At 37.7% G+C, this 25,032-nt stretch overlaps 1 protein-coding gene across 3 annotated transcripts in view; it reads right to left on the bottom strand.

The window, feature by feature from the left end:
• Positions 1-25,032, bottom strand: part of ROCK2 (Rho associated coiled-coil containing protein kinase 2) — a 101,714-nt gene that overhangs the window by 30,378 nt on the left and 46,304 nt on the right. For all 3 annotated transcript variants that reach the window (XM_061351728.1, XM_061351729.1, XM_061351731.1), the window contains exons 3-6: positions 16,008-16,108; positions 9,251-9,388; positions 6,518-6,778; positions 757-901 (exon numbers count right to left, since the gene is read on the bottom strand). In XM_061351728.1, coding sequence (XP_061207712.1) covers positions 757-901; positions 6,518-6,778; positions 9,251-9,388; positions 16,008-16,108 — 645 coding nt within the window. The remainder of the gene's footprint in view (positions 1-756; positions 902-6,517; positions 6,779-9,250; positions 9,389-16,007; positions 16,109-25,032) is intronic.

Genomic DNA, 25,032 nt, shown 5'->3' with positions numbered 1-25,032 from the left:
GTCAAAATGCCTTAATTTTGAAAGACACAGAGAGTCTGTAATACATCCAAATATCTTTCCTGGCTCAGGATACCAGATACATCAAATCTGCAATATTCCCAGAACATGCTGATTTGGATTTTTAATAATTATATGCTTGATTCCATCCTTCTATAATCAGTGTTTTGCTACCAGACTATAATACTGATCCTCACTGCATTTTAAGATGCAGATGACTCATCTACTTAACAGATTATATTCAATGTTCGTTGCCATAGCAGTCCAGTGTATTTTACTGGAAAACCCTGAATCAGGCATAAAAGAAAGAATCAAGCCATACTTTCACAGTTGCTTTTCACCTAACAGAAGCCATTGCTAGTACTGGGGGAAAAAAAGAAGAGAAAGAGAGAAGGACAGTTGTGCCCTTCCTACTCATTTCCCATCTCTTTATTGCTGAAAACTCAGTACTGCCCCTGAGGTGGCACAAATGTTCATGAGATGGTGAGGTGCTGACCCCAGTTAAAACTATTCTAAGAATTAAGTTTTAAGCTGCAGTGATTCAGGGAACTAATCACTCAGCAAGCACGCAAACAGCTGTTGCAGCCTAAGAGTAAAAAGCAGCCAGAGAGCAAAGCGAACAGGAATGAAGCAACAGCATCACTCAAAAGTCAGAAGCTGTTAGACAGTGAAGTACAACCAACCCCCTGCAGTGAAGTACATCTGAGAGCACAGTTAAGACTCAACGATAATCTGATGAGCAAAAGAAATACCACTTACCAACTAGCATCTCAAAAAGGAAAACTCCTACAGACCACCAGTCACATTCCCGTCCATAATAACCATCACCCCCTTGCGACTTCAAAACTTCAGGTGATATATAGTCGGGGGTTCCCACAGCTGTATCACAGCGCACCATACCTGTCTGTGCAACAGTAAGAATTCAAACAGCTCAACTGAAAATACTTCTGAGTCTTTACACAATTTGTCTATTAGCAGACCAGAAAAAAAAAAAAAACAAAACAAAAAATACAGCCCAAAATATCTGGTTTGAGTAATGTGTTTGAAAGACTCTGTTTTTCACTCCAGAAGCTTAAGGACTGAAAGGGCAATTGCTGGTAATGTGCTCTCCCCTGACTACGCCATAGCATTCTTTCTTGATTATACCTTTCAAAACCAGACCAATTTTAATATTTTTACAATTGGTTTCAATATGAAGCTTAACAATATATCACACTGCTCTTTATCTCACTGAATTCAGGAAAAACTGCATACTGATTTTGACAAGCTGTGAGTTCTAGGCCCTACATAACAGATATGTAACAGTTGTTTCTAATTCAAACAATAAATCAACTCATAAGTAAATTTTTATAGTCATACCTTGGTTTTTATTTAAAATTTTAAAAAAACTATTTATAAAGGATAGCAAAGGTTGTTTTTTTTTAAAAAAGCTATTTTTATTAACATATTTACACAGTTGTATTAATGGAATAATGCTTCATCCTCAGCTTCACAGTGAGAGACTAAAATTGCAAGGACCTAAACGATGCAGAAGCATCGTCAGATCTGCCAGCATGCTGAGGCACGATTATAAGCCTTTTTCCCTTCAGTCAAGTTCACTGCATTCATTCCAGAGAGACCAGATGGATGAATGAAATGAAATCCTGGATGAAGTTAGAGAAGTACCAAAAATACACTCATCTTTTATCCTGTCTCTCAGGCTGAAATATCTTCTAAGTCATCTTACAAAGTTCTTTCTGCATTTTGCCATCAGCACAAATGGCAATACAGATTAATTCTGAATAGTAATACAAAATACTAGCAGCAACAAATAAAGTCAAAATGCATATTAAAGAAAGGAAGAGAATCCCTTTGCACTGGGAATCGTATTGACATGTAAAAACCAGACATCCAATTACAGTATTTTTTCATACACAATATGAACTGCCAAAAGCTTTCATTTATGTAGTGAAACAGAATCCTAGAAAGTCAGAATTAGCAGGGAAGAACTAAAGGGATGACTAAATACTGCAGAGGTCTAAGGAGTCTCTTCAAATATCCTCCCACCAAATGCCTACCATTTTCTAGAACTCCATACTGAAGCTGAAACCTGAAGGAAGTTTTAACTTGTCAGCTACAGAATGATGAGCAGGTTAACTTCTGCTTTCTACACTATGAACCAGATAATACACAGCTTGGATCATCCTGGAATAAGAAAATGAAGTTAATTCTTTTCAGAAGAATTAATGCATCCTTTGGACAAAGAAGGATACAGATGAACACATTTTGATAATGGGAAATAAACTAAAGCCTAAAGCTTCCATGAATCTAAAGCTGAGAACATTCAAAACTGCATCTGGCACACAGCAGGAAACATTTGAAAATCCTGCTTGTAACAGCACTCTATGCACTAACCTATAGGTCATCTCTGAAGCTTTAGCCTTGGTTTGCTTTGAGAACTGGAGGAATTGTTCTAGGCTCACATGATTCTGCTGATCTAGTAGGACTACGGCATCTTAATGAGGACTCTGATATTGGTTCATGTTGATCTCCTCTTAGCCAAATGCAAAACTAGAACAAGGGAAAGTCTGAATCTTCAGTCAGTGAAGACTGGCTGAAGCCATCTGAATCCAATCCCTCCCTGTGCAAGAAGCTTCTTTAAAGAACAAGTCACAGTTCTGAAAGATTTCTCTGAAGGCTGCAGCTTCAGTCACAGCCTTGTCACTTTGACACTTAAGCACTTAATAACACCCCATTTCCCTTTCCTCTGTAATTAATACACGCTTTTTAATGTTATACATGTTGATACTTTATTAAGTCTTACGCAAACAAAGCAAAGGTTGTGCCAAAAAAGCACTAGCCCTACCCAAGTCTGACAGCTGGTTCTTTCCAATGACATTACAGATGCTGAAGAACTCCAGGTAAAAACGCTGTAAGTTTTCAGACAAGATGGCAAAAAAACGAATAGCAAAAGACCCCAAAATATATTTATGCAGCTGAAAGGGCCCTGCTGCATGCTAACACCAGTTCTCAACGGACTGTATCTCTCTGAACCTTGCAAAACTCTCTACCTTCTGTCTCAGGAACAAATCTAAAAACACATTCACAGAATCACGTAACAGCATGTGTTGGAAAGGACCCTGAAAGATCATCTGGCCCAACCTGTCACGGGACAGGGAGCCTAGATGAGATTATCTAGCACCCTGTCCCACTGCATCTTGAACATCTCCAGCAATGGGGATTCTATCATGTCCCTGGGGAGGCTGGTCCACTATTACCTGAATATGGTATTCCCAGATTTCTGTTCATTTGCACATTTACTCTTTCAAAGAACCTGGGTGTTGCTCTGTATGTATTTTTAGGTACTCTTAACACCACAGTCAGACTAGCTTCTATGATCTCTGGCATCAAAGCCAAGTAAACAGGGAAGTCCTCTCTGTGCAGTACATGACAGTACATGACATCTCAACAGTCCCTACATTCCGCATGATGACTTCTGCCTTCTGTACTTCAGCATTTGAAGAGATCTAAAGCGTGCTGTTTTCTCTGGACAAGGTGTTGTTTTTGAATACTAAACCTGTTTTATGCACAAGTAGCACACTTACTATAGCAGTTCTCATACAAAGCTTCCTTTTGGGAGTCTCAGGCCAGCATTTTTCTCATCACCTCAAAAAGATCAAGGTGGATCTTGGAACTTATCTTCTGCAGCTATGTGAGAGATGTGCGAAGATTAAAAAGGTTGTCCAGCAGAAACAGCATGTTCTTACGGGACAGCTTGGCAGTGAGGCTGGAGTGCTTCCTAGCATCATTCAGTACTATTATATTGCTGAAGACAAAGTAGTTTAGTTTTCAATCTCAAGAGGATCTCCATCAGACGTGAATGACTTGCTGTATTGATCCAAGGCTGAGAACCAGGCTTTCAACTCCCTCAGGAAGTTTTCTGTAAACAAGAGCTTAAGAGTACTTTTGTGGAAACATTAGGGTAGCTCAGATCAGGTGTTAGCACTGCATGAGTGCTGTAGACAATGAACTGAAGCAAGAAGGATCCAGGAGAGTATTGGACAAGTTTCAGTGAGAAGGAAATTGAGTTCTATAAAAGGGTACACATCCCTTCTTTCATCTGAACTGCTTGAGCTGAGGTGATAATCCCAAATGGTAAACTTGCCTCCTTTTGGTCACATCTCTTTTCAACAGATATCCTATCCTATACACCTATGCTTTTCTAAAACAGTTAGCACAAGGCAGTATTATAGCCCAGCAACACTTCCGGACCCTATGATACCTGCCAAAGCCAACTACAGCTTAGTTTCTTACAGAAAACCTGAACATTAGTCTGATGAAACCTGCCCCGGGTTACCATATCATACCTAAATACCAAACGGGAACCAAAGTTAGTACCTGAGGAATCTTTGAAGCCAAGTCCAATCTTTATTCAGCTGCAGAAATACTCATCTTGTTGCAGATTTTACAAAAAACAAAACATGAAAGGAGCCTACAAACCCCCCAAACCATCACAACCGAACTGTATAAATAGACCAGTTCCTTCTATATTAAGATTACCAAACCACTTAGCAATTCTTTTCACATACTGGTAAGAAGGAATTCTGGAAAACTTAAGAGGACACTGAATTCAAGTCCACAGCAAAGGTAAAATAAGTCTCTCATGAAACTGAATCAGAGTTTTCCTGGGCTCTCAACAGCACAAGGAAGATACTAACGTGCACAACTGCTTAAAGAACTCCAATCGGAAAAATTAAATTATTGGGTAAGCATATATTTTTTAGAAATCATCCTACCAACACCAGTATCATATTTACACAGCTGGGATGTGTTCATGTTTTGTAAGTAGCATGAGATTTGGAGACAATCCAGAACCTCTCAACTTGTAAAGCTTCCTGTATGAAAGATATTTGCCATTCCACTGAGTCTGAGAAACACGAAGTTAAAATGTAATCTGTTAAAAAATTAACTTCTTTAGGAAATCACTGCTTCATTGATGATACCCACGCCAAAGTGGTGCTCACCAAAATTCATTACAAGAAATAAGCATGCACTTCTCACATTTATAATGTGAGCATCCATTTTAATATTCCATTCTGTTAACAAAAATGACAAAAAAAGAAAAAAGGAAAAGAGGCTTAGGTTTATCATTTCTGGGATCTCTAAAATACCACAAAGGATCATCCCTTTTTGGTAGATTTATACTATGAACTTTTTGATTTTTTTTTTTCATTATCTCTTCTGATGAACATCAAATTCCTTTAAGGCTGACTGCCTACTGGCTCAAAACCAAGATTAATTTTTTAAGGAATAAACTAAGACATCAACTACTACTTTTGATTTTTTCAAAATAAACATTGCACCCTAAAATACAGGCATGTAAACCATCAAAATGGAGTAAACAATCTATGCCTTTAGAATAATAACTGTGATATCAGCAAAACTAAACAGAGTACTCAATCGCCATAAACAGCTGCAGTTGTTCAGTTAAGTTAATATATTGTCACAGGATCACAGGGGGAAAAATCCAACAAACTCACAGCAGTCAGTACTTCTGTCTCTATCTAGATTTTATCTAGCTACCCCTGAAGAGACATTAACTTAATGGTGCAAACACGAATTAAGTACATTGCAGAGATTGCATCGAGCACTTCCTAAACAATACAGAAAAATATCTAACGTATTAAAGCAAACGAACTTAAAAGGATGCTTCTTGCCAACATTAGTACAAAAACTTTCCTAAGGCCCGGCAAATCATTATGCAAATTCATACATAGTTTTTTTAGAATGTTGTAATTTTTCACCAGAATATATTGTGTAAATTACAGCACAATACTGTTTGTCAGGGAAGATGTTAAAAGTGCAAACTCCTAAAAGGTAGCATGATTTTTAACTCTATGTAGAGTATTACACCCTTTTTTTATTTATTACAAAAATAAAATATTCTTATACAACCTCATTAGAAAACTATGTTGGCTCTATACAGTAAAATCTGAACATTTAAAAATGTATGACATCTTGAGAAATAGCTAACATAAATTTATTCAGTGTATCACATGCCACTGCTGCCTTACTGTGACCTCATTTTAATGACCACTAGAGGATGCTATGAGAACAATTAGACAGTAAAAGATAAACAGGGACCGTACTGTGCCTATAAAATAATTTAATTCACAGAAAAATGTCATTTATGAATTATTTCAAGGTCACTAATGTTCCAAATTGTGAGTTGTCTCACAAGCTTTTCAGACATTTGCCAAAAAAAGATTAACCTCAGAAATTCATAAACACACATGCCTTCAAAAATAACAGAAAGAAAAATAACAGAAAGTGAGTTTACATGCTTCTTTCTTGTGCCAGAAGAGTTTTATTACAGAAAAGGTTGCACTATTTAAAGCACTCTTGTATTTAAAACTAGGAAACAAGAAATAGCTTTCCAACCAAGTGTATAACTTGATGAATATCCCTTTGGATAGTGTAATTCATGATAACCTTAGAATTAGAGTTTTACAGATGATAAATTATTCAGTGGCATACTTACTTCATCCATTTTCATGCAAGTGCCAAAATCTGCCAGCTTCAGATGCCCATGTTTATCTAAAAGCATATTGTCAGGCTTCACATCTCTGTGTATCAAGCCCATCGAGTGAATTGCATCAAGAGCGAGAACAACTTCGGCTGTATAGAACTTGGCCCATTTCTCAGGCACATCGTAGTTGCTCATAAGGTTTACAAGATCTCCACCTGGCATGTACTCCATTACCATGTACAAGTATTTGTCATCTTGAAAGGCACAAAATAGCTGCAATATTAAAAAAAGACAAAGAAAAAAAATTACTTCTCAGAGACAGCTAGGAAAAAGAGTAAGGCACTTTAACCTGAAGTTTCATTAAACCCGAGTATATGTTTTCAAGACTAATGTAAAGTAACTATTTTTTGTATTTAAATCTACATTTTCTATTAATTATGAGAGTACTTTCAAATTTAATGAACTTCAAAAGCCCTCATTTAAAGAAAATGAAAAAAGATTTCCTGATTATTTCAGGAGTGTAAGCTTCTACATATGCATGTTTCTTGGCATTAAAAATTATCGCTGAGTCAAAATGCAAAATACCAAATCTGAGCTAGGGAGCATTATGTATTGATCTGAAAATAGCGCAATAATGAATAGCATCTAAATCTCCTTATCTCTGTACATCTTTATAAAAACACATGCCACTGCTGATTTTATCCTAAATCAACACATATACTGAAATAAGAAAGAAAAAAATGTTCCTGAAGACAGCTATAACACAATAGAAAGAAATTAAGCTTAACAGTAAAATAATAATGGTCTGGTATAGGTTGCAGCTTATATGTTTCCCACTAGCACAATAGTGAAAGTAAGTTTAGCCATAAAAGGCTGAAGTTTTAGAGATTTCACTCAGCGATCACCAGGTCTGAAAACAGCCCAAACTAACAAAAAACACTGCTATCCAATGTTCAATCTGAAAGTCTCTCACTTTATTTCTCAAAGAGTACTGCTCCTTTACATTAAAAACTAAGATCATTCACACCTTTAAGTTACTCACACAAAATTCATTTGCAAAAGAAGATGTGTGGAAAGGAGAAAAAAATCAAGAACAGGGAGTTTGTAGAGGATGAGGAACCATGAAAGGCAGGAAAAATACTACTGAGATCTGACCTTTAGATAAAAATTAACTGTGTGTTACAGACAGAAGACCTATATTATAAATATATACATATTGCATTGTATTTGTTTTCACAAATATACAATATATATGGTAATGGTCATTAAAATCTAAATTAAAATCCAAAACACTCTCTGTATTCTCACATGTAAAGATATTAATATAAGACAATAATTAATAACAACACTATGCCTTTATACAGCACTTTCATAACTGCCCTCAAGGGCTTTCACTAAAAAAAAAAAATATAAATCTAAATTATCTAGTACTCTGGTTTCACTTGTTTTTCACAGAAAAATGGCAGCACAGTGAAGCAGTGTGATCTGTCCCAGTTTCTAGCTCAGAACAGGACCTACATTTTCTTAAAGCCAGCTCAATATCCTATTACATTGGACACAATCCCTAACTATAACACACTAGTACACTCCATCACAGAAGGCATAATGACAAAGGAATCAGAGTGCAGTTGCAATTTACAAACACACACATTTATATCACAGTTGCTACACTTTCCTTTGAAAATTGAGTGTTGTACGTTTCTTGTTACTCTCAGCTGCAAGTGAAAAGTAAAAATCATTCCAGACAACTACTGTCATTAGAACAAAAACAAAGAACTAAATAAAAATTCATCTATTGGGTTAAGTATTCTTGCTGAATACAGATAAGAACACAGAATATTCTCAGAAGAGCAAAACATCTAAATAAAAAAACTTTGTAAAGCATTTCTTGCATACACAAGGCAAAGCGCTGTGAAGAACATATGGAAACCTGAAGGCCAGTCTTTACTTATTAAATATACAGAAGCTGGCAATATATGTGAGAGCATTTAAGTATATTAATTATTTAACAAACTGAACTACTAACAGTTTCTCTAAGCATATACTTTCATTTCTCATTTATTAACTGGTATAATTTACAAGTTACAACAAACTGTGATATTCAGTACTTATTCTTCCTGAAGGCATAATTCTACTACAAACATGATGATGATACATGTCATGAGAGAGCTGCAAGCAACAGTGTTCAAAACCAGCTGAGGAAGTCAACTTTCCATTACTCAGATATTATGTCTGAGCTGACCACTAAACACGAAGATGGTTTCAAGCAAACTACTGCTACAACCTCCTGTCTTATAGGAGACCCAGAGTGTGCACTCATCCATCTACCAAATCACAAATGAAAAGAGAAGAACTACTTAAAGCACTCCCACTACTAATTGCCTGTGATCCATTGACTGTATCATGAGGAAAGAATGGAAACAATGTTGACATTTGTTTCTATATTTCTATACAGATTTTTCTTAGTTGGAAAGGTAACCTCTCTGTTATTCCAAATAATTATGTAGGTATTTAAAAAATCTGTTTAATTGTTTCATGATGCATTTGTAGCAACTAAAATGCAAATTAACCTACTGTCTAAAACAAACACATAGAACTCAATGAAAGTGCTGCAAACATGCTTTAAAAAGTAAAATCTGAACCTAAACCATGATTTGAGTTTCGATGTGAACTCAAAACCAGCTCAAGACTGGGAAAAATGTATGGCTTTATTATTATTATTTTACTATTACTCATCATCCTTACCTGAACCACCCACGGGCTGTTGGCAAAGGCCATGATATCTCTTTCTTCCCAGAAAAAGGCTGAATCTGATCTCTTGATCATTTCAAATTTACTGAGTAGCTTCATTGCATAAACCTTTTGTGTCATTTTATGGCGAACCTGTTGGTTAAAATAGAAGAGAAACAATGTTTTTAAAGCACTTTGCAAAAAAAATAATTAATACTGGTATAGTATATGTCTCCTGTGTGCAAGCTGCTTTCTGGGATGCAATGCCTCCAGGTTTTCACATACCCAGTTTTCTACACCATAAAGATTTGAGAACTTCCAAACCTGGAAAGAAAAACCTAACAGCTGCTTCAAAAAAATACAGCAGGGTGGAACAAGAAGGATGCCAAATGAAGTAACATACGCCAGAGCCTGGCCAACTGCTGCAGCTGCTGCATCCCCAGAAGAGGAGCTGAAGGATGTGCCTTAGGCTGCAGGAGCTCTTGGGAGGTTTTACTGAAGATGCACCTATACAAGCATATACTCATTCACCATTGGCTATGAAGATAAAAATGAGAGCTGACTGCAGTAGTCTGCTTACTCAAACTGAAACTAACCACGTCAACCCCCTCCCCAACAAAACAAGCAACCAACCATCCCTCAAAAAACCCAAAGAAACCCAACCCACGACTCAGAATGAGAAAAGTACCATCTTTCTCTAAAAAACTGGGCTGCTGCTCTTAACATTTCCCAAGAAAACGCACACACTTCAAATCACCCAGAACACACACACGAAAGATTTCTGTTTACAAAGAAAATGCTCATTAAAAGTTCCATTGTGTAAAGAGAAATAAAATGCAACTCTGCTTACATTTTCTTATTTAAATACCATCTATCTTTGTATTTATTGATGTTAGAAATTCTGCAGGCAGCTCACTTCAGGCTCTTACAATTCTTATTTTTTCCAGAAAAAAACATTGCTCCAGTTGCTGAAGTAGTTCTTAAATTTACTTTACATGGTGTAAAATTAATAACATAAATCTTGTTGGAAAACTGAAATTAGAACTCTTATAACAAAATCTGAAAATATTTTTGAAAACTTCATCTGAATACGGACATGAAACAAGATCCTTAAGGTACAGACCATAAAGTCATTGTTCTGTTAAAGACTTTTGGTACTTTATGAAACAACTACTAAAGGACCAGGTTTTTAACATACTTGAGTAGTCCTTATTGAAATCAAGGTGAGAAGTATTCAGCTGTACGATGTCTGAGTCAGCAGAAAAAACAAATTAACTGCATCTTAAGTTTCAGCGTATATTCTCCACATGAAAATAAAAAAAATCAGGGGACTAATTTGTGAAATCAGGACCAAATGGTTAAGATTTTCTGGTGCATTTAAAAGTGTCCCATTTAGTACATTAAAACATCTCTCTCAACCTCTGAGTTTAATTATGCTACTTGAAAGAATATTTAATAGGCCCTTTTCCTGAACAGCTGTAAATGTTTCAGGCTCATTACAGCTGCAGTGCAAAGCTTCAGAGGCACCTATTTGGTTTACAAATATGGGAGCACCAGCCTCTTCCTCATGAGGAGCTGTAAACATTAATGTTGCTGAAACCAACAGGAATGACCTCCAGAAAGAGGAGAAGGTGTGTGTGTGTGTGTGTGTGTGTGTGTGTGTGTGTGTGTGTAATCTTGGAAAGAGTGAGAACATGAACTGAAACCAGACTTTTTATGAATTTACTGTTCTTGGAATCGCAAGTTTTTGCTCTTAGGATACAGGTACAAAAGTTTTAGCATTAGTATCTTGCATAGTTGAGCACTATCCAACAGCTTTCTATATAGGCAGATTGAAAAACCTCCAACCAAACACCAAAACAGAAACGCATTACCTACATGTGTCAACAACTCTATAAACTTGTATATTTTAAGACGCTAATAACCAGCAAGTGAAGGTGTCCTTAAAAAGGATTTTGAAAACTACCTCCTTCCTACTTACCAATCCCACACGGATTACTTACAAAGACAAGGTGGTACACCACAAACTTTACTCCATAAAGCAGAGCTTTTGTAACCCTGCTCAAAACCACAAGAAGCATGAAGACTAGCAACCTCAAAAAGATACTCGACTGAAAGATGTTCAACTGAAGGTGCATTTTCTGTGACTGTTCATGTAGAGCTCTGCAACATATTCAGTAGTTTACAGTTCCTCAAATCGTAGCGTACTCTTGCCAGTGTGTAGTTTGCACCAGTGCCTTCGTTTATAAGAATAATTGTTTCCCACTATTTAGGGGACAAGTCAGATTAAGTCAAAAAAGCCTGATGCTCTCACACAGGAGAAGCAAAGTACAGGGCTAGAGGGACCAGAAACCAAAGTCTGTACACCTCTTGAGGGTGCTGCCAATAGGTTATTAGTTGGCTAAATTGTTTCTTGAGGTATTTTCAACAGAGGTTCATTCTCTGTACAAAAATGAAGGAACCAAAGCAACAACAAGCATGCTGGCACACCCGAAGACTGGTGTCTTGGGACACCCTACAGGTGAACAGACCTAACAGCGATAATACTCCTTTATCACCATCATGGCCGCTGGAGACTGTCTGTCTACTTAGCTGCTAGCCACTGTGCTCTTTACCCAGCGCTATATTTGTGCATACATATATTGGCTCATATAGCACATTATTCATGTATTAAACTGTCATGATGTTTCAATTTCTTCCAACTGTTTAAATGAACTGCCAAATTTAAACTGCAGCTCACCACAGCTCACTCTCAAAATAGGTAGGAAAATCCCTTCATGCCATTAGCACTGAGTAACATGGCCTCGTTTAACTTATGAAAATGCATAAAGTAAGAATTTCCCACTACTCTGCTTCATCAACCTAAGACTTCCAAAAAACAAGTACATGCAAACTAAATCCCCAATTTCTACAGCATTCATGTCAGAAGACAATGAGTAAGCTAAAATATAACATATCCATTTGAAGCTATCCGATTGAGTATGCATACTGTTCCTGATACCATCTCTTTTACGATAAGAGAAAATAAAGATCCTAGAGTGGAGTTGTGAAATGAATTGTAAGGTTTGAAATAATCACAAATATCCTGAATTACTTGAATAGAACCCTAAGAAATTACTATAGGTAGAGCAACAAAGTTCATGCCCTGATAAATTTTCAGGTAATAGACCGCAACTGCTTTATTTATATTTATTTATAGATTTATAATTAATTATATGATATATAATTTTCATATAACATTATAATTTCTATATAACATTATATATAATTTCATATATAATTATATATGATATATAAAATATATTAGATTTATATAGTATGTATTTATATATTTTTATATGTATTATAGACCACAACTGCTTTATTTATATTTATTTCTACTACTACAGAAGGTACACATCAGCAGTGGCTGGGGGACTAAACCTAATAAGGAAAGCACTTAATGGAAAAAAATAAACCAGCACCAGCCACTGATTCGCAACACTAAGAAATCACGTAGTAAAGACTATCACCCAAACCATTCTTTGCTACCCAAATCCAAGAGCTAGCCTTGCATTAGTTTTCTATTTGAGTACATGATCTAGTCAGCCTGCTGTGTCACTGCAACATTACAGTGCTTTATGATTAGACCAGGGAGAAGGAACTAAAGATGTTTCAATTTCAAATCAACAAGACTTTTCCTCACTGAAAACAAACAAGAGGTACTCAGGATGTGCTTTCATAAATTACTGTTTCTCCATAAACCACAAGCAATGTATTAAGCACCATAATTCAATTTTTCTGTCTGCCTTAGACACCAGTCACTTTTATTCATGGCACTGCATAACAGAAACAACCTGGCAGCTGCCAATTATTTTCTTTGCCTTCCCCATCACTACAGACCCAGCAAAGCCAGAGGCCAGAACTTGAGAACAGTTTAATACGTCTGAAGTTGCAATGAAATTGGTTTTCCACCAAAGTCAGATGCTCACTTGACTGGACTGATATTTTTTTTATTAATTTTTGAGGGGAAGAAGGAAAGAAAAGTGAGGCTTTTTAAAAAAAAATCTAGCTGTATGATACAACAATAGAGAATGTGGCTTTTTTCCTCTAGGATTTGGAAGGCTGGTCTCTCCCACACCACTTCTTTCACAAGAAAAAGCCAGACTGGAACAAAAAGGTTGGGGAAACAAAATTAAATTAAGGAGGACATAGCTGATTATTTTATGCTGTATATGAACAAACTTAAAATTTGGCTTGTTATAGTCAACTATTTCTAATACATAACAAATATTTGTGCTACAAATATTTATGAACAATGGCACACACTGATAATATGACATTCATGAATTTAACCCATGTACTTCATCATGGTTTATTTATGGTTCTTTCTGCGTTTAGCCCTCACTGAAGCAAATTTCTATTTTGATCACAGAATGTGTTGCAAAATATTTTGATTACTGCAAATCCATCATCTGCAACTGTGGTGTTAACATTCTGAATGGAGCAGAAGATAGAGCTTAGCTCAATAGTTTAAACTTGTATCATACCTTGTGAGGCAAAAAATCTAGGTATGCATGCCCTCATCACCAGCTAATATTAGTTCAGATCTACTGCTGTTTATTAACCTACTACTTTTTAGCTGTAAGCCTGCATAACATTATGATTTATACTTGTATTTTTTTACACCCCACCCCTCCCCCAAATGTTCTTTTAAGTTGGCAAGAAGTACAGAAGAGCTCTATATGAACACACAGAAGTTCCCTTCTAGAACTTAGCATTCTTAGCTTTTGCTATCTGGGGGCCTGAAGGGCTTATATACAGAATTAAAAAATCCCCATAGGAATAATGAAAAACCAAAGCAAAACCATCATTATATGACCAAGTTGCTGTGCATTTTACCACAACATTATAATGCTGAGGCAAATGAGAAGTTTGTCTTCAGACCCCTCAAAGTACCTAACTGCAGTGCATACACTGAAAAATCAACTCTACTTTAAACTGTGCATGACTCAGTGAATTAAGAAAAAAAGTTTCCAATCTAAGCCAGAACAGAGAAGAACTTACATGTGAAATGAAACGTTAAGAAAATGGAAACTATTCATAAAAACCTGTAGGCTCTTAGAAATATACATATGAAAACAATGTATTTTGAATTCTGAAGCACATTAAAAATACAATTCTCTTGGATGCTCCCAGCAAATATATCAGAGCAACTTCCAAAAATGTACCTGACTTCTGTTATTGGGATCTTCATCTCTCCCTTCCTGCCTCAACAAATGAGGAACTCTGCTCCTTACAACCTGATTCTTCAATGACTTCCCATGCAAGCACATGAAAAGGAGCATCTCTATTAGCTCCTGTACGTGGATACATATATAATGATAAAAAAGTCTAATAGAAGACTTTAAAAAAAAAAAAAGGTTCTGCTGAAGGTTTTGGTTTTAATCTCTTGCCAGCAAGGATATAAAAGCATATAAAGATAGATATTAAAGCTTTAAAGTCTTATTTGAAAAGGGGAGTCTTGGGAATCTTTGAAACACTCCTCACCATACTTCATGAATTCTTCTGCATTACAGAAGTGCAAATAGAAGGAAATAGGGGAGAGAAAGCTACATTCTCATGTTGTCACACTTGGATGAGGTTGCCTTAAAAACTGACATAAATGAATAATAATTGCCAATTGAAGGTTGTTAACTGCTACATGAATTGCATCTAAATTTTCACATCACCATGAGTCATACAGTCTTAAGACTAGTTGCAGGGGACTCCTCCCCAGTTCCAACCAATTTCACCAATACTAATATGAACAATGTAAATAATTTTATAAATGGCTAACAACAAATGTATTGCTATTATATGTGTGGAACTCCTATAACACTTCAGAACTAAGATCTTGCCACATTCCTGAACAAAGTTCCAACAATCTTTTTATTTTCCAAAATTGCTTTACATTACAAGACGATAGGATTCTCTTGGCTTCTTAGTGCTGAATTCCATGTCAAAAGGCACAAGCAAAAATCCCTCTTCTCTTCCTCTAGAAATGCATGGCTCAGCTGCTGCTCAGCTGTTAGCTCATGATAACTTTTCCTTGGTGTTTGTATTCTCAGATTCTATCTGACACTTTTATCCATAGCTTATTTCAAAACTGACATATCAATCCATCATATGGATCATATGTTCACAATTTTGAACTATTTATCACACAGTGTGAGTTGGAAGTCCAGGAAAAATCAAAACTGAGTGAAAAGCAGACTCTGCATGACATACGAAGTTACTTTATGCATTTTGATTGCCTTAAAAAAAAAAGAATTCTCCACAATATAAATTCAAAAAGTAATGCCATTCCTACATTAGATATTATACAGGATACAATGTTGAGTAGATAATGCCTTAAAAAAAATCTTACATGAGTCATACCAGTTAACTAGAATGAAAGCATCACAACTACAAGAGAAAATACAAGTTTTTCTGTCATACTATTAGCTTCTGCTTTCATAGGACGGTTTCAGATATTGCTATACAGTGATGCAGCCAAAAAGGTTTAGAATTGCCATGAGCTTCCTTTTCCATTTGATCAAAGGACAGCAAACTGTTTTTTAAGTCCTTGAGAATCCATCATGTCTTAAACTCAAATGTACTGTCTACTATGCACAGAAATGACATCATAATACAATAAAAATAACACTATGTCTTTGTAAGAATGCATTTTTAGATATAATGCATGCAAGACTGAGGAAGGTTTTGGCTAGAGCCATAGATCTGTCTAATCATTAAATCATTACATTCTTACCAGCTGCACTTCTCCAAAAGCCCCTCTTCCAATCACCTTAACAACATCATAGTCTTCGGCTTTCATTTGTAAAGCGCGGATTTTTTCCACAATCTTCTCATCTAAAACAAATCAAATGAAAGTTGTGGTAATGCATGTATTTGAAGAATACAAGAATTTTCTCTAACATTTTTCATTTAGAGTAAAAAAAATATTTATTTAAATATTTAGAGCCTTCTTAGGAATTCTTGAAATCTACGGTCACTATTAATATACCTTTTCATTACTTTTGGAAACCACTAACCATCTACCTGTAGCTGTAGCAACTGAAGTGTCTCTTGGATTTTGCTGACTCTTCTTTCACACCTCTAATAATCATTCGAGCTTATGGGAAGACTCTGGTAATGAGTACTAGAGACCCCTATCTTGAAATTTAATTTACTCCTTGCAGCAGGATTCACTGACACTGCACCAGTAGTAACAGAGGGTTGTGAAGTACCTGGTTCACAGCAAAGCACTGCAGGTACAACTTCCTCCTACACACATGGAGGGTTCAATAGCAGTCAAACAACGAGGAATATCTCCCTGTAACCTTCACGTACAACTTCAGATCATGCAAGCATATGGCTTGAAATCCACTCACATTCATTCCATATGAAATAATGATTCAAGTTTATGTATGTCTACACAGCTGCTGGCCACCTCAAAGTGTTATTTAGTGTTCACTACACATGTAGTTCTGCCCTTTTTAAAATCAGGTCTACAGTGCTCTGTTGAAGTACCCTCTAGTGCAATATTCTGTAGACAAATTGTCCTTCACTATTTTTCTTGCTGGCAGTTGTAGGAATCTATAAACTTAACCAGTGAAATCCTGACCTCTGACAACTTCTAAAAACATGCAAGGTCCCAGACTCTTCAATTCTGTAAATGTAGCACACTAGTGAATGCATTTCTGCCTAAATGCATTTAAAAAATCTATTCTTATTACAAGCACAAAAGATAATGGGAGCAATGAACAGAATCCATAATACTGGAGGTAATCTTTCTTAAGCGCGGCAAGCTTTGACGCTACCCCCATACATGCTTAGAGGAAGAACAAAACAAAGCGAACAGGTTGTCTGGAGTGAGACCTCTACCAGGCAAGAAATTGTATGAAAAGCTGTGGTTGCTTATATCAGAGAGGAGCAGAGGTGTATATTGTGGGATCATGTTTAGCATCAAAGCCCATGGAATTTGATCCCAAGAAAGGCATTAAAGGAGATCTCAGATGGGAATACAAACAAAACAAAAAGGGATCAGAGATCAGTTAACTCAGTATGACATTAAAGATAAAACTGTCAGAGCGGAGTTAATGGTAATGAGCATCCAGTAAATCGTTTAACCATTCCTACATATTCATGAACCTGGCAGCTACAAGCAATCCAGGAGATGCCAAGAACCCTTCTTTTGACCCAACTGAGCAACAAGCCTAATCAGGAAGGCACTCGGATCTATTACTCACAAACCTGAAAGAACTGGCTAAGGATGACAAAATCTGTGGCAGCTTGGCTGAAGCAACCATAAGATGGTGGGATTTAAGACCCTGAGAGAACTGAGGAAGGAAAGTAGCAGACCCTGGATTTCAGGAGAACAGATGATGGCTTGTGTGGGGAATTCACAAGCAGGATCCTGTGGGAAGCCACTGAGAAGGATAGAAGAGTGGGCTGATCTTCAAAAATGATTATGTGCACAGCACAGGAACAGTTCATTCCAGTTAGCTAGAAATAGAGCAGGCATGGCACAGAGCCAGTCTGTTTGAAAGGGTAACCTCTGCCTCAACTCAAGCACAAAAACCAGGTTTGGAACATGGGAGCAGGGAAGGGGTACCCAGCAGGAAATCTCCCCAGCATGGACTTGGGGAAACCAAGCTCACCTGGAATTGAAACTAGCCAGGGTTATGAACAGAAACAAGAACCTTTATAAATACACTGACAATAAAAGAACCAGGCAAATGTGGGCCTGCTGCTGTCAGTGGGGTAGTGCCAAAGGACATGGTACCAAAGTACTCAATAATGTTTTTTGTCTCAGACTTCACTGGCAAGTTTAGCTCACAGGCCTACCAGCTGCCCAGAGCTAACAGCAGCGTGGGGCAGTGAAGTACTGCAGTAGAGGAAGTCAGAGTTAGGACCAATAAAGCAAAACTGACATGTGTCAGGCCACAAGACAAAACAAATGCACCCAAATGTGCATCATTCAACACCATTACCAGGCCAGTCAACACCATTACCAGGCTGTTCTCTATCACCTTTGAAAGGTCACAACAACTTGGGGAGGCTACTGATGATGGGTAAAGGGCAAATGTCATGTGCATGTCTTAGAAGGGGCAACAAGGAGGATCTAGAAAGCTACAGGCTGGAACAGCATGATAATTAAGGAGCAAATCCTCTGGAGTCTACTTCCAAGCCCTTGAAAGGCAAGAAAGGATGAGAACAGCCAGAATGGATCTAAAAAAGGACAAACTGTGCTTGATTAACCCGACTGCCTCCCAGGACAAAACATCTGTCTTGTGGATAAGGGGAGAGCAGTACACATTTCCTTGTCTTGACTATACCATGACTTCTAAGACAGCATCTCAAAGTATATTTGTAGCCAAGCCAGGCCAACATGGATTGCAGACTGAAAAACTCACTGGAGAAAGGGGAGATATTAAAAAAACAAACCAACCCCAAATAAACAAGCAAACAAAACAAAAGACTCCTCAACAACCGTTAATAATAAGGGAAGAGAGACTGCTAGTAAAGTTGTAAGGACAGAGGCAACTAAAACTTCAAAAGTAGACAGATCTGCTGCATTCAGCATAACAGTAAGACTGTCAAGTAATCCAGAGTTGAGAGAATTCTGAGACTGTTTTCTACAGTGAAACATGAAGGCTTAGACAGAAAGCACAGGACAGCAACAGCTTCACCCACACCAAGTTTATTATTTCAGTCATGACATGAATTAATTTTGCAGTTTGAGAAGGGAAGACTTGCTTGGAATCTTACTTAATTGCAGATCAGCAGCTCTGGCACAAGACAAGGATAAATGCAAATTCACAGGAAGCAGAAGGAGTATCAGCAAATTTCAAGTCAGAAAGAATGTGCAATTACTCATTTGAACACAATGTTACATCTCATGAGGGAGGGGAATCACATGAATTTATTTTCAAATGTTTCTGAGATGTTTCAAATGTTTTTAGATGTGTGAGATGAGATGTCAGGGAGTTACACGTGTTGATAAATAGGGTGTAGTTTTACACAGCTCCATTATTAGAGGAATATTTCTCTGTTCAAAGTAAAACACAAAAATTATGAACAACGTTAACAGAGCTCCGGTGAAATGGCTTTAGCATTGAACACTGCAGTTAAGCAATGAAAAAACCAACAATGTATCAAGTAAGCAATGAGAAACAACCAAGAAATTACCAGTTTTATCAACCCTGTGAAACACTGAGGACAGAGAAATCCTACTTGCTCTCCTAAAATATGAATAGAGTATTTCTATTGGAATGGACCTCGTCCAACTGCCTGACCACTTCAGGCTTGACCAAGATTCAAAGCATGTTATTAAGGCATTGTCCAAATGCCTCTCAAACACTGACAGGCTTTGGGCATCAACCACCACTCTAGGAAGCCTGTTCCATTGCCTGACCACCCTCTCAGTAATGTTTCCTAATGCCCAGTCTAATCTCCCAGCACAGCTCTGAGCTGTTCCGATGCCTCCTGTCACTGGATAACAGGGAGAAGAGCTCAGCACCTCTCTCCCGACGTCTCCTCCTCAGGAAGCTGAAGTGAGCAATAAGGTTGCCCCTCCTAACTTCTTTAACTAATACTTAATAATCTTAGTTAATAACAGTAATCATCATCAAGGGATGTAGACATTGTGGAGGTATCAGTTATACAGACAGGTGGTTTATTTTGTCACAAAACTGAACAGATATGGAGCAGATAATCAAAGCATGGAAATAACCTGAAACAAAATTCAGGCTACAAGAAAGAAAGCTCAGACAAATCCTGAAGCAGTGTCGTAATTACAACATGTTGGATCATATGATTTAGTTCATGTATCACATGATCTAATTCAAGGTGCAGTAGACCATTTGAACATTACCCTTTTAGCAGAAGACTAAAGTTTTAGAAGGTTTCACATGGATGACTTTGTACATTTGTGATACCTATATGCACAGATTGTACCCAATAGCCTCACGAATTTGCAAGAGCAGGAAGCCCAGCAGAACAAAAATGTTAAAGGAAGATATTAGATGGACTCCCCAACCCCAGAATATAATGGAATCTCGTAACAGTATTGTGATATCTGAGAAAAAGCCCTAAAATGAGAGAATGTCATCACATATGACTCAGTTTTCTTCTTTTAACACAGGAAAGGACCAGGAATGCTGGATAGCGAGAGTATTTAAAGACAGCTTTTGATTTACTACTTGAAAATGGCACTGTAACCTTTAAACAAATGAAGCTTCACTTTCTGAAAGGCCAGTGTGTTTTGATCATCACTGACAGCTGGCAGTAAGAATGTGGCTGAAGGTTACTAAGTGCTTGTGAAAATGGAATAAATACCTGAACATGAAGAGTAAAAAGGTGCGGGGAGGAGAAGAAAACCAAGCTTTTCTTCTCTCAAAGGGGGATAAAACCCCATGTTCAGGTTATTTTCTTAAAAGTTAAAAAGAATGCGTATCAGGCAGTTCTGGGCCATGTATGTATGAGCTATAAAAATGCAAGGAAATGCAGTTTTATCCACACAGAGCAAAACCAGTCAGTCAGTGAGTGCTGCTACGGAGCACATTAAGTCAAAAGTTGCTGCCCTAGGCAAAAGTTTAGCCAGAAGTTAAACTGAAGAATGGCCAGCAACTGCTGCAACCTCACACCCACCCAAAACCAAACAAAAAGCACAACAGAAATACTGAAGTAATTAGAGGTGCATACATATTATCTGGTCAAAGGTGTGTGAGTAACAAGAAGCTGCTGGAGACCTTACAGAAGCAGAAGAAACTAGAAGCCATATTTTCCCCCTCCAGATCAAAGAAAAGGGGACACAAGAAGTACTGTGTCTTGCACAGATGAAAGGAGTGGAAGATACAGAAACAGAAAGCAACAGTCCTCCGACATGAGAGGACATACCCCTGACTCAATGAAAGTAAGCCTGATGGCAGAACTGAATTTCCCTCTACCAAGTACCCAAATGGAAAAGTGGTCAATAACTGATGAGTTAGTTGCTTATGCATCCAAGACAGTCTTAAACACTGTGGCTCTAATTCATGCTCTGCTTGAGAGAAGTTGCTTATTTGATACCTCTTCCATCACTACTCTTACCAGAACAGTATCATTAAGAATGGAATCAGAGTCTGACCTGCAGAAGTGATGCAAAGACCTGGCAAGGAATGGCCTTCATGAAGCCAAAAGAAAACTCTAGCGGCAATTAGCTCCTTAACTCAAGTTCCACAGTGCACTAAATTTCTAAGATTCTTCTTTGGCATCTAACATTTTATCTGTGTCACTGACAGAGAATTCTCTGTGTCACAGCACAGAGAATTACAACCACGACAGGCATTAACACCATACCAGACAATGCATTTCTGTTGCTAACCGCACGGCAGGCACAATTCAGCAACTTCAAGCAATGCAACAAAACGTAAAGGAAGGAAACAGAACTTGTCACTTTTGCAAGAATTTAATATTAGTAAATAGATCTTCTAAGTAAGCATGACGAGAAAAATGGCAAAACAACCTTCCAGGATGTTTATTCAGGGATTTAGCAAAGCTGCTGCACCAGTGACATACCTGTACTAAAGTTCCTTCTACTATAAATACATCCCATGCCATTAATACTCTAAAAGTTTTCCAACCTCCAAAACATTAGCAAATAATTTTAACAGTGGACTTCCAATTTTTGAGTGATGCTGGAGAACGCACAGGATGTCACTGACCCGTCTGGGGAATCAGGATTGTACCTGGTCTGTTGATGGCACCAATCCATGTGCTGTTGTCTAGACTTCCTCAACATCAATTTGTCACACCCTTGTATTTCCCATAATAATATTATAAATTATTAAATATTTTAAACTGTTCTTTAAATCTGTTGCTTAATTATTTAACTCTTTGCTAAAAGAGTTAACTTTCTGTTAAAGAGCTAACAAGCTATGTAGTACCTGCATGTGAAACCACCACAAAAGGCACATGTCGCTAACATTTATCAAATCTCAGCATGGGAGAAAATGTGATTTAGAAGAATTTACTCAATCTGTTGCCATAGCCAAGATGAGAATAAAAAACCAAAAGACCAAGAAATATTTGTTACACCAAGTCCATGCTGGAAAGCTCAAGCTTCTTTTCTATAATAAACAAGCTAGTTTTTGCTCTCAGAGGACTACAAAATTCTTCTCATTGTTTTGGGAACTAAATATTACATTATGCTTTCCTGCCTCATGAATACTCAAAAAAAAGCAGCAATTTAACCAGAATCCTAACAGTTCATGAAAGCAATAGAGAAGACTGAAAATGAATGGTTTGTATTATATGAGATACTTACGTGCCTCTTATAAAGACAGACATGCTCTATTTGGTTCAGTGCCTTAAAGAAAGTCGTAAGAAATAAGAATACTAGGAGAAAGCAGGCAATGAAGGAGTTTCTTGCATACTAAACACGTGAAGAAGCTGCTTTGGCAAAGCAGTCACAGATAAAGGATACACCAAACTCCTTTAGTATGGGCAATTAATAAATTGTAGCTTTGTGACATGAGTTACAACATTTGAGTTTCAGCTTGAAACTATGATTTGAGCTGAATAGCAATGTCTCAGCTGAGACACAAAATATTTCATTTTTAAATTAAAATAAGCTATTAATAAAACTTTAACCTGATTAGTAATGACTTGCAGCAAGTCTGAAGTAGGGTGTGTTCAAACCCCTGGGAATATGGTAGGAAAGAAAAATTTCCCTCTCAGTGTTACTGTGGAAGAATTAAGTGGGCCCGGAAGTAGGATGATTATTGCAGTGTTCTCCACAGTTTTTGAACATTTGTGCAGTATGGATTAGAAAAATCATAAGCAATGACTCTTGCCTCAGCTGCTTCACTTTGCACTAGAGAGCTAGCTCACAAGACGGTCCTGCCATCTCTCTGTGGTTGCTTCAGGAAGCCTCAAAGAAGGATGCAGGCTCCAGGCCTGCAGCACAGACCACTCATCAGATTCTGTCAGAGTCTTTTGGCAGTAGCTCTCATCTAGGCATTTGCTAAAGCCCTTCAGATGATGAGAAAAATCACGAAAGACAAGAACTCGCTGTTCCTTAACCTCTTTGTAAGCAACAACTTACTGCTCCATAAATTAATACAATCTAAAGTCTAAGACAGCAAGAGGTTGCAGCAAGCACATTACACTCTTCCTTCCCACTGACACCTGCTATACTCAAAGAGTTTCCAAAAAGAAATAAAAAAGCTATGGGTTCAGCATCTTTAAGTTGCATAGAACAATGCCAGTAAGAACACAGTTGTCCTGTTTTTCCTTGCACCTAAGCAGCTCCATTGTGCTAGCACAAGTATCACTGCAGAAAATTAAAATCAGAAATTGGTCTTTGCTTTTCTTTTGCCTGACTAGTTTTTAAAAAAAGAAACAAACCAACCACCCACCCCACTCTTTGCATCAATTCTACTCAGTTCCACAACCACACAAACACCTGTGCAGAGGACTCTGACACAAATCACTGTGGCAGGACTATAGGCTGAAAAATTCGGGGCTGTTCAGCCTGGAGAAGAGAAGGCTGCGTGGAGACCTCATAGCAGCCTTCCAGTATCTGAAGGGGGCCACAAGCACGCTTGGAGAGGGCCTCTTCATTAGGGACTGTAGTGATAGGACAAGGGGTAACGGGTTAAAACTTAAACAGGAGAAGTTTAGATTGGAACAAGCCCAGAGGAGCGCCATGAGGATGATCAGGGGACTGGAGCACCTCCCATATGAAGATAGGCTGAGAAAGTTGGGGCTGTTCAGCCTGGAAAAGAGAAGGCTGCAAGGAGACCTCATAGCAGCCTTCCAGTATCTGAAGGGGGCATATAGAGATGCTGGGGAGGAACTCTTCATTAGGGACTGTAGTGATAGGACAAGGGGTAATGGGTTAAAACTTAAACAGGGGAAGTTTAGATTGGATATAAGGAGGAAATTCGTTCCTGTTAGGGTGGTGAGGCACTGAAATGGGTTGCCCAAGGAGGCTGTGAATGCTCCATCCCTGGCAGTATTCAAGGCCAGGCTGGACAAGGCCTTGGGTGATATATGGTTTAGAGCGAGGTGTCCCTGCCCATGGCAGGGGGGTTGGAACCTGATGATCTTAAAGGTCCTTTCCAACCCTAACTATTCTATGATTCTATAATTCTATGATATAAGGAAGAAATTCTTTACTGTTAGGGTGGTGAGGCACTGGAATGGGTTGCCCAGGGAAGTTGTGAATGCTCCATCCCTGGCAGCGTTCAAGGCCAGGTTGGATGAAACCTTGGGTGAAACGTTTTAGTGTGAGGTGCCCCTGCCCATGGCAGGGCAGTTGGAACTAGATGATCTTAAGGTCCTCTCCAACCCTAACTATTCTATGATTCTAAGACTAACTCTTTCAGTTGCAACGCAAAAATGTCAGGTTCAAATTTTTACAAAATTCTCATTTCAGAAATCTTTTTTTTTTTTTAAGTGTAACAGAAGATCTACAGCACTATTTTTCATTCTTTCCCATCCAGTATAAAAACAGGAGAGAAGTCACATGGTGATTCTTGAGAGAAATGTACAGCCTCACAATGTGTGAGCCAGAACAGTCAGCTCTTACATGCTTTTTCTAAAGTTCAGTGGGTAAGGATGAAGTGCACCCCTGAAAGCTCTTGATTAACTACTGTGAATTTTTCTTTTAATACATCTCAGGATTTTCTTAAACTAGTATCTGGCTATTTCAACTGTAAACTCTCAGGTGGTTTTTAAAAGAAGTCAGTAATAAAATTGTGCAAGCATATTTTAGGGTTTCAGCCATTGCTGGTAGCCTGCAGGCC

This window comes from Neopsephotus bourkii, unplaced genomic scaffold, assembly GCF_033783945.1.
Source record: "Neopsephotus bourkii isolate Nb327-2 ecotype Australia unplaced genomic scaffold, CSIRO-AGI_Nbou_v1 NB_595, whole genome shotgun sequence".
NCBI lineage: Eukaryota > Metazoa > Chordata > Aves > Psittaciformes > Psittacidae > Neopsephotus > Neopsephotus bourkii.
The sequence above is the reverse complement of the archived record's forward strand: the minus strand, read 5'-3'. Positions and strand labels throughout refer to the sequence as shown.